This window comes from Bufo gargarizans, chromosome 6 (genome assembly GCF_014858855.1).
Source record: "Bufo gargarizans isolate SCDJY-AF-19 chromosome 6, ASM1485885v1, whole genome shotgun sequence".
Lineage (NCBI taxonomy): Eukaryota > Metazoa > Chordata > Amphibia > Anura > Bufonidae > Bufo > Bufo gargarizans.
The window spans coordinates 313,139,556-313,150,580 of NC_058085.1; the positions used below are offsets into that span (position 1 = coordinate 313,139,556).

An 11,025-nucleotide genomic window follows, 5' to 3' on the forward strand; every position below is an offset into this window, starting at 1 on the left:
ATTAAAATCACCAATAATCAATGTTGGACATTCTGGCCATTTATCCATGAATAATAGAAGAGAGTTAAGAACCAGAAGAGAAAATGGCGGAGGGATATAGACAAAGGCCAAAATACATAACTCTCCCCCTAACCTGCAATATAGAAAAATAAATCTTCCCTGTTGGTCGACAGAGGATGCCTCACAAACGAAGTCAATAAGTCTATGTATCAACACCGTAACACCTCTCGAGTAATTGGAGAGGGTAGAATGATACGTATGCACAGCCCATCCCCTGTCGACCACTCTAGTGGTCTCCTCAGTAAGATGGGTCTCGAGCAAACATACTATTGCTGGTAGATGGGCCTGAGTCAAGTCAAAAACCGCTTGTCTCTTACCTCTTTCCCCCAAACCACGTACACTCCAAGAAAAAATTCTAATCATCGTCATCAACAATGGTTAAATGGAAGATTAGGAGAGAGGGAAAAAGGAGAAAACAAGATGGAAAAAGAGAATAATAAACTGAAAAAAAAGGGAACCACACCTACTTTGACGCACCACAACCCAACCCCCCCCCTCACCCCCCTCCCACAGGCAACCCACCACATATTGTAGTAGATTTCTTTCCTATGACCAACCCTCGACCCTCCCCCCAGTCAACCACCCCCACACCGCCATTTTGAAGCAAGGAAGACTACATTTAGGGGTATGAGCCCCTTATATTACTAATTATTCCCGTCAATTCATAACCCAATTGAGTCATCGATTGTTTCGCTCAATCCAGTCCGCGGCTTCTTCTGAGGTATCAAAAAAAAAAGTTTTATCTTCAAAAATAATCCGCAGTTTGGCCGGGAATATAAGAGAATATTTAATATCCCTCTCTCTTAGCTTCTTTTTAACAATCATGAATGTGCGTCTCTTTTCTTGTATTTCTTTCGAAAAGTCAGGAAAAAAGGCCAGTCTAATCCCGTTATACACAACCGGTGAGGATTCCCTCGCCCTTCTCAGGAGGACATCTCTGTCCCCTGAAGTCAGTGACTTAGCAAGGATTGTCCGAGGTTGTCTCCCTGGAATTGGTTTTCCTCCTGGGACCCGATGAGCTCTTTCAATCATGAAAAGAGGAGAAAATGACTCTTTACCAAAGTTCTCAAGAATTAGTTTCTGTACAAATTCGGTTGGATTTTTTCCTTCCTCACCCTCTGGAATCCCTATTATTCTCACGTTATATCTTCGTGACCTATCTTCAAGGTCCACTACCTTTTTCTTCAGGAGATTATTTTCCACTTTAAGTATAGAAACTTCCGTATTTATTTTTTTGGATTCCTTCTGTATAAGGGTGACAGAACTTTCAAGGGTGTTGAGTCTGTCTCGCATTTTGGTCAATTCATCTTTTATTAGTCCCACATCAACTTGAATAGATCCAAGTTGGGTTGTAACCACCTGTATTAAATCTCCGTTCTGTTTAACCGCTAGGAGTATTTCTTCCAGCGGGGACGAATTGTCATCAGGGATAACTTCCCCCATTATTCCATCCTCCTCCTCAGGGTATCTAGCGCCTTTTTGTATTTCTCGCTCAGTTACCTCTAATTCATAATTTTTTTTTTCAGAGAATTCCTTTTGTCCGCCCCTCGTATTGACCCTTGGGGATTTCAGAAACTGGTCAAGTTTTGTTGGTTCAGCCGTTCTAGACCCATGTTTCTGACCTGATAGATCGGTCGAACGCCTTGGGGCTTTTGGGCCCATATCTTATTCCTCTTTATTTTTTAATTTTATTTTATTTTTTTAAATATATTTTTTTTAGATATTTATTTGATTTTTTTTTTCCCTTATTCCGCCTCCTTTCTCTCTTTTAAATATATACCTTTTTTTTTTTTTTTTTTTGCTCTCCCTCTTTCTCTTTTTTTTTTTTTTTTTTGTTCCTTTTCTTTTTCTTTTTTTTCCTTTTTTTTTTCCTTTTTTTTTTTCCTTATCCCCCTTTTCCTTTTTTTTTTTTCCTTTTTTTTTTTCAGTGCCTTCTTCTTAGTTCTTGTTTATCTTCCCTTTTTTTTTTTTCACTCTTCCTTTTTTTTTTTTATTTTTTTATGTCCACTCTTCTTTATACTCTTTCTCCTCTTATTTCCTTTTTTTTTTTTTTTCCCCCCTTCTCCAGCTTATATTTTAGACTTTAAAGTTGGCTTTCTTGTGATCTTATGATCAAATGCAGCTTGTAATCATATGCAATCATACACAACTTATTCAAAGTCCATTCAAGGTTAGTTGGAGTCAGCAGTTTATAGGGAGGTTAGTCACTAGAGGAGAGAAGCTTATAGCTTCTTCAAAAAACCATCAGATATGAGGGAACACAAGGTTACTCACTGACATCAGAGCAAGGGGGGGTAGCGGATCAGGCAGGAACCGGAGGCACACTCCACGGAGGTAAAGGAGAGAAAACCTCCAGACGGCAAAACTGTTCACAGTAAAATGGAGAGCAGGAAAGGAGGCAGGAGCGGCAGCATCAAGCACGGCACAATCAAGAAAGAGCCGGAGGCAGCCTGAACCTAACAGCCGATATCAGCAGCGTGGCAGGCTCCCGGGTGTCGCTGAGTCCCCCAAAGTCCAGGCTATTGCATAGCCTCGTGGCCCCTCAGCCTTGCCTAGCTGAGACCACACTGAGAGAGCCTCACCAGGCCTCTGTCTGCACACAGACTCTCCAGAGTGAGACACACCCAGGATCCAGTAGCAGGATTAAATAGGATCCCTGGACATGAGCATGTCCCGGACTGGAACCTGGGGAAACAACACCTCAAATGTTCACATTGCCACACACTGTTAAAAGGTCTCCAATCCCTGTTAAAATCTTTGTTTACTGTGCTTCTGCTGATACCCCTACCCCCAGCCAGCATCATCTCTAGCCAGCTCACTCAGTCTAGGGACATCTTAGGTAGGGCTACACTAGCAGTTAGCTTTAGATTTATGCCGGCATGGTCCTGCTGAGGCTTGGACTGGCAAAAAGGGGAACAGGTGAATCCCTTGGTGGGCCCCTGAGCAAGGGTGGGCCTCCTGTCCCCTATCCCTCACACAAGTGGCAAACGGCACAGCAGATTGACTGCACTACATACAAATAAGCAGCTTGCAGAATCTCAACCAGCATATGTGTCCATATTAAAAACGAGGTAAATTTTTTAAGAAACTACACAATTTATTATAATAATTGCATCTGGCGGCAAAGACGACTTCTAGGTACAGAGGCCAGGGACCTGTCTTCTTGAAGTCACTGCAAGGACCCCCATAAACAATCATCTTATAGCATCATGCTGCTGTCTGCCTCTGTGTGAACAGATAGCATTTGCATGCTGTTGTACATTACTACAGTATTATAAATTTTACTGGTGGGCCCTAGGCACTCTAGTCTGGGATGGATCCTGCTGCTGGTCTTAATCCTCCAATATCTAGAAGAACTTGTCTAGCAGGACACACATAGAAATATTGCCTCAGGCTCCATACACATCTGTCATTTTGCTGCTTTATGTTTTATGCACAGTATGTGGCTATTTTAGCTTTGAACAACTGATATACCATTTAGCTACAAGAGTTATTAGTGTATTTAGAAATACCTTTCTTTGACACTTTTGAGTTATTAGAAACTTTTATTATCCTCTATTTCATGCGTTTACAAATATATCATCATTTTGTATCAAACTATAGCTTGAATCCCCACCAATATGGCTCCCCTGCTTTATTTGCCTGTTGAGGAGAATATATAGAATATATATACCATTTTTTTTCCAGGTACAAACATTTTTTACTTTCATTTAAAAAGGGTGTTCTGAGTTTTTTTATACTGAAAACCTAACTTTAGGATAGGTCATCAGTATCTGATCGATGGGGATCCGACTCCCACTGATGAGCTCTGGGGAGAGCTGCGGCCTCCTCGCAGCTTACCAAACACAGCTCCATAGGTTGCATAGCAGCTTAGACACATTCACTTGCATGGGACTAAGCTGTCTCTAGGCCATGGGATCAATGGATGTGACGTCACTGGCCTAGCTGATTAGCAGGATACCAGGAGTCAGACCCCCACCGATCGCATACTGATGCAGTATAAAACACTTATACTTTTATACTGGTTCAATATTTTTTCCTGCCATAGACAGGTCTTAATAGAAACTTATGGCAGACCTTCACAAGGCTCCTGGCTGCCACAGAAATCAAATATCTCCTGCAATCTCATTACTGAACTGGGGGACGGAGGGGTATTCAGTCAGTGTAAGGAGCCTGCTGCTGGCAAATGAATGCTCAGGTGCTGTAGTTACAATTGAACATGAACTCTAAAGGGTTAAATGTCTGTGATCAAAGTTGTCTCCAATCATGAGAACTGTATCTGGTTATTGTGCTTGCGCAGCTTCTGAGTGGGCGGGATGATTTAAGTCCTGACATACAGTACAGACAAAAAGTTTGGACACACCTTCTCATTCAAAGAGTTTTCTTTATTTTCATGACTATGAAAATTGTAGATTCACACTGAAGGCATCAAAACTATGAATTAACACATGTGGAATTATATACATAACAAAAAAAGTGTGAAACAACTGAAAATATGTCATATTCTAGGTTCTTCAAAGTAGCCACCTTTTGCTTTGATTACTGCTTTGCACACTCTTTGCATTCTCTTGATGAGCTTCAAGTGGTAGTCACCTGAAATGGTCTTACAACAGTCTTGAAGGAGTTCCCAGAGATGCTTAGCACTTGTTGGCCCTTTTGCCTTCACTCTGCGGTCCAGCTCACCCCAAACCATCTGGATTGGGTTCAGGTCCGGTGACTGTGGAGGCCAGGTCATCTGGCGCAGCACCCTATCACTCTCCTTCATGGTCAAATAGCCCTTACACAGCCTGGAGGTGTGTTTGGGGTCATTGTCCTGTTGAAAAATAAATGATGGTCCGACTAAACGCAAACCGGATGGAATAGCATGCCGCTGCAAGATGCTGTGGTAGCCAAGCTGGTTCAGTATGCCTTCAATTTTGAATAAATCCCCAACAGTGTCACCAGCAAAGCACCCCCACACCATCACACCTCCTCCTCCATGCTTCACGATGGGAACCAGGCATGTAGAGTTCATCCATTCACCTTTTCTGCGTCGCACAAAGACACGGTGGTTGGATCTCAAATTTGGACTCATCAGAATAAAGCACAGATTTCCACTGGTCTAATGTCCATTTCTTGTGTTCTTTAGCCCAAACAAGTCTGTTCTGCTTGTTGCCTGTCCTTAGCAGTGGTTTCCTAGCAGATATTCTACCATGAAGGCCTGATTCACACAGTCTCCTCTGTTGTAGACAAATTAATGGTTGCAATCAGCTCGCATCAAAGTTTGTGTAAGGAAAAAGGTAAATCCATCTTCCCTCAGCTGCAGCTAGAGAACGACCCAAGTACTACCATCTTGATTGAATTCTTGCTGAGCACTCCTCCCGCCCTGCTCAGTGTCCGTCCTTTATTGACTAAACAAAAGGTGTAAAAGGGGCTGGCCCAAGACAAGGATACAGGAAGTGATGACATACAGGAAGTGATGACATAGGAAGACAAGAATAACATAGCCAGCTAACAAACACATGTATACAATACCACTGGAGCGAACTTTATCCAGCCTTGCTCAGTGATCAATGCCAGATAAAGTTACTATGATCCACATGCATGTTTATTTACAGTACAGCGTCATTATCTCCAGCGGCTGATCAGGCGCACTAAAGACAACAAGCGCACGTTCCTTTACAGGACATACACGGGAAGATATCCACTCCAATGGTTTACCCTGACACTGAGAGACATGATGACAATACACAATATATTAAATACACATCCTAAAGTAAAATGTCCATATAATAAAATTTCCACAACACCTCTTAACAGTTGTTCTAGAGATGTGTCTGCTGCTAGAACTCTGTGTGGCATTGACCTGGTCTCTAATCTGAGCTGCTGTTAACCTGCGATTTCTGAGGCTGGTGACTCGGATAAACTTATCCTCCGCAGCAGAGGTGACTCTTGGTCTTCCTTTCCTGGGGCGGTCCGCATGTGAGACAGTTTCTTTGTAGAGCTTGATGGTTTTTGTGACTGCACTTGGGGACACTTTCAAAGTTTTCCCAATTTTTCGGACTGACTGACCTTCATTTCTTAAAGTAATGATGGCCACTCGTTTTTCTTTACTTAGCTGCTTTTTTCTTGCCATAATACAAATTCTAACAGTCTATTCAGTAGGACTATCAGCTGTGTATCCACCTGACTTCTCCACAACACAACTGATGGTCCTAAGCCCATTTATAAGGCAAGAAATCCCACTTATTAAACCTGACAGGGCACACCTGTGAAGTGAAAACCATTTCAGGTGACTACCTCTTGAAGCTCATCAAGAGAATGCCAAGAGTGTGCAAAGCAGTAATCAAAGCAAAAGGTGGCTACTTTGAAGAACCTAGAATATGACATATTTTCAGTTGTTTCACACTTTTTTTGTTACGTATATAATTCCACATGTGTTAATTCATAGTTTTGATGCCTTCAGTGTGAATCTACAATTTTCATAGTCATGAAAATAAAGAAAACTCTTTGAATGAGAAGGTGTGTCCAAACTTTTGGTCTGTACTGTATGCCATACATGTACTCTGAATGTTGGGAAGAGATGAAAGCTGGTGCTTTCATATAATAAATAATATGATCAAGTTAGAACACTAAATGCATGTCCTTGTATGTCAAATTTCACATATTCCCAAAACAATTAGAAAACCATCAACCTTTATTGAATTGTCATTGATGCCTTCTTTAATTCCCCCATAAAGCAGAATATGAAACAACCCAAGACTTTTCTATTGGTCAGTGAAAGAATGTAGTTGAGCTGGTTTAACCACAATCATGCTATAAAAGCTGACAAATTTCTGAGGAATCAGAGACCTTCAGTGTCACATTGGAAGTGCCTCTGAGTTGGTAAGACTATTTTTGTTATATCAGGGCATTATCACACTGTTTTTGTATTACATGTATTATTACAGCTTGCATTTGTATCTTTTTCTTTAGTGGAAAATGTGGTTACACAAGCTGGTAGTCCTTACTTTGGCACTCTCTGGAGTATACTCCAAATGTCGTGAGTATTTTTGGCTTCGATTTTAGGTTGGAAATGATGACATATGGAATTATTTAACTCATTTGTGACAATATATATTTGTTCATTGAAAGTTGCACTTCTGGGACTCCCACAATTACTAGAACGGGGGTACTGAATCCCTGTTTGTCTTCACTGAGTACTGGACTTGCCTGTTTCAACCTGCCCCATAGAGAATAAATGGAATGGCAGAGTACATACTTGACTGCCACTCCATTCAAACTGCTATCCTCTTCTTCGGATAGGTGCTAACTGTTGACTGTGGGAAAATTCCTTTTAAGGCTGAGTTCACTCTTCAGTTATTTCTATCAGTTAGGCCTCATGCACATGACCGGATCCGCAAAACATGGATGGCGTCCGTGTGCGTTCCGCAAATTGTGGAACGGCACAGAAAGCCATTGATATAACTGCCTATCCTTGTCCGCTAAACGGACAAGAATAGGACAGGTTATATTTTTTTGCGGACCACGGAACGGAGCAATGGATGTGGACAGCACATGGAGTGCTGTCCGCATCTTTTGCGGCCCCATTGAAGTGAATGGGTCCGCATCCAAGCTGCAAAAACTGCAGCTCGGATGCGAACCAAAACAGCGGTCGTGTGCATGAGGCCTTATTGTGAGCCAAAACCTGTAGTGAAGCCTACACAGAGATCAGATGTAATGGAAATATTTTCACCTGTTCTCTGTTATTGACCAGCACTTAGTTTTGGGTTACAATAACTGATGGAAATAATTGATCTCATAACTGAAGTGTGAACTCAGCCTAAGTCACCGGTAATGTACAGTACAACAATTTGTATATTTTTTACTCAATGTTGCGTAAAGGGTAACCCACACCAATAAAGTACACTAACCTTATATTTTTTAGACGATGCCTCTATTTCCGAGAAAAAAGAAAATATTCTGAACCTGTTGGCGTGCTGGGGTGAAAGCTCTGAAAGTGACTATGGGTCATATTCTGGGAATCCTACTGGTGGGTACAGTGTGTACAGGAGCTGCAATGAAATCAAGAACTCTGATAAACGTGCAGAAGGTAAGGATATACAGTACACTATGTAAATGTACAGTGCAAATGCAAGCAATTTTTACATTCCAATTTTTACAGTTTATTTTAAAACACTGAGAGGAGCTCACAGAGCATGCCGATTCCATGAAGAAAACGTTATTGCTAAATACAGTACCATAGTAGCATTTGGGCAGTTTCATTGTCCTCTTGTTATAACAATCAAATCTGACAAGAGAAAATATATAGCTCAATAAAAAAATAGCATACGGTATAAATCCGTTGTTTACTCTAGCCATGGTCCAAAGAAAAGTTGTCCACCATTTAAAGTGATTTATTTTATTTTTTCAGATGGGATATATACACTAACCACTGAAGATGGAGTGTCATACCAGACCTACTGTGATATGACAACCAATGGAGGAGGTTGGACATTGGTGGCAAGTGTCCATGAAAACAATATGTATGGTAAATGTACAGTGGGAGATCGTTGGTCCAGTCAGGACGGAGACAACATCAACAACCCTAAAGGAGATGGCAACTGGGCCAACTATGCCACCTTTGGTCTACCTGATGGAGCTACAAGCGATGATTATAAGGTGAAGAGGCAGATTTATTCATATTCAATTGTAATCTTCATTAATCCTGTGTAATCTGATCTACACTTTTACTCTTGTTCGTTTTAATAGAATCCAGGCTATTATGATCTTACTGCTAAAGACCTGGGCTTGTGGCACGTTCCCAATGATACACCCTTGTCAGAGTGGAGGAATGCCTCTCTTCTGAGATACCGCACAGACAATGGCTTTTTTAAGCAAGAAGGTGGTAACCTCTTCAAGCTGTACAATGTGAGTCCTCCAACATACGTAGAAATATGCTACAGATTGGCCATAGACCTTACAGAGAAATTTCCTGGTGGGCCGATTCCTAGGGGGCCACCCCAACCCCCTCTCTGCCACTGGCTTGGTACATAATGAGCTATCAGTGGTAATTAATGCTGTGAGAATCAGGTACTCATGTACCCACCCAGTGACTGCACATGCCCTCCTGAATTCAACTGCTGTGGCCCACATCTCACCTCCTAAGCCCCTGCTCCATATCTTAATCAGAGACAACTGATGTCATCTATTGATTTTGTATATGTTTTGTGCTTGTAAAGTCCATTCTAATCATTAAAGTCTTTGATATACAAACGTAACTTCAGCTTTATGAAATGTTACACAGATCAAGACACGTCTTGTTGTATTTAGGCATGGTTGGTAGCACTGACCATAGATATAATGCATTAACACAAGAATTAACCATCAGTTATTGATGTATGTACATGTGTGGGGAGATTTACTGTTTAATATTTGGAAAGTGTAGAATTAGACTACAGAGTCTTAAAATATTCTTACAGCAGTGCATGCTCATTATTAAGTTTGGTAAACTCTGAGATGATTTTATCTAACTTTACAATCAACTATACTTTACTTTTCATCATCTTAAGTTGGATGATCACATAAAACATAAATATGTGTGTTTAATATATATCTCCATTAATATCTATTTATTGCCGGGAGTTGGATTCCTGACATTGAGGATAAGCCATCAATATATAAATTATAGAGAAGCCCATTAATACTATTTGGAAAGTCGTTTTACAGAAGCAATAAAATATTGGTTGCAAAAACTGTACATACCATTCAAAACATGGATTAGAATGCTAACAATTGAATAGCCGTAGGACAGATTGGGCAGATTTTGAGCCTTTTAGCATCATTTAAACATAATCTTTTTTTATTATCTCTTAGAAATACCCAGTAGTATATAATGCTGGTGGCTGTCTTGCACAAAATGGGCCCGCTGTTCCTGTAGTGTATGACTTTGGAAGTGCTGAGAAGACAAAGTCATATTATTCACCCTTAGGAGCAAGTAAGATCCTGTATAACTATATTGTAATATAATGCCTAGTGAAGAGGACCTTCATACTGATAACTGTTTCTGCAGAGGAGTTCACTGCTGGTTATGTCCAGTTCCGGGTTATCAATACGGAAAGAGCTGCCCTGGCTCTGTGTCCAGGAGTGAAGGTGACAGGATGCAATGTAGAACATGTAAGCATTAGAACTGGCTAAACTCCATTCGTAGAACTTGAATTATTATCTGTTGATACATTTTATAGGTTTAAGGCTCCAGTAATACTGAGTATGTTGTGTTACACCCAAAGCAAATAGCAGATCTAATCTTCTTCTTACACTTCCAGCATTGCATTGGTGGAGGAGGCTACATCCCAGAAGGATTCCCCAGGCAGTGTGGTGACTTTGCATCATTTGACTGGGATGGTTATGGAAAACATATTGGATGGAGTTCTAGCAAGGAGATAACTGAAGCAGCCGTCCTCCTCTTCTATCGTTAATGTATGCAAGTTATCTATTTTGTTAACATTTTTAAAAGTAATATGTCAGCAAATTGCATTTCCATAAATCCCTGAAGCATTTTTACACTTTCTTGAAACTAGAAAATGTTGGGAAAATAAAATAATAAAATGACTATGACCTGTAAGAGTTATTTTTTTTCATGAAGGTTTTAGTAAAGAAGAGGCATGTGTAAATTGGCAGATTGTGAAAGAGAGCTATGTGAAGCAGTTTGAGCAGAAATGGACAAGAGGTACAATAAAGACTGGAGAAAGCTGAAGGCTACATGAAGGCACATCATGGGTATTGCTGCTCTATTGGTAGGAGCTCAGGATGAACAAATCAGTTTAGACTAAACCCAGTTTGGTCCGAACTTTGCTATTTTTTGGACAAGAGACGAACCCGGATCTTTCTGGGTTTGTTTCGGACAAATCCACTAAAACGACATGTAGCGCCATTTTAGTGCACATTTCGACAGGAACAAAGCATAAGGAAGGTGCCCTAGCAGAACGCAATTTTATACTGGGCTGT

General features: G+C 40.8%; 1 protein-coding gene across 4 annotated transcripts in view; it reads left to right on the forward strand.

Moving 5' to 3' along the window:
- Nucleotides 1-10,583, forward strand: part of LOC122940909 (intelectin-1-like) — a 36,729-nt gene extending 26,146 nt beyond the window's left edge. For 2 of the 4 annotated variants that reach the window (XM_044297817.1, XM_044297816.1), the window contains exons 3-10: nt 6,780-6,924; nt 7,015-7,081; nt 7,967-8,131; nt 8,453-8,700; nt 8,791-8,949; nt 9,895-10,015; nt 10,091-10,194; nt 10,344-10,583. In XM_044297817.1, the coding sequence (XP_044153752.1) occupies nt 7,021-7,081; nt 7,967-8,131; nt 8,453-8,700; nt 8,791-8,949; nt 9,895-10,015; nt 10,091-10,194; nt 10,344-10,496 (1,011 nt within the window). In that variant the 5' untranslated portion in view covers nt 6,780-6,924; nt 7,015-7,020 and the 3' untranslated portion in view covers nt 10,497-10,583. The remainder of the gene's footprint in view (nt 1-6,779; nt 6,925-7,014; nt 7,082-7,966; nt 8,132-8,452; nt 8,701-8,790; nt 8,950-9,894; nt 10,016-10,090; nt 10,195-10,343) is intronic. The other 2 variants (XM_044297820.1, XM_044297819.1) reach the window with 1 other exon arrangement.
- The last annotated feature ends 442 nt before the right edge of the window (nt 10,584-11,025 follow it).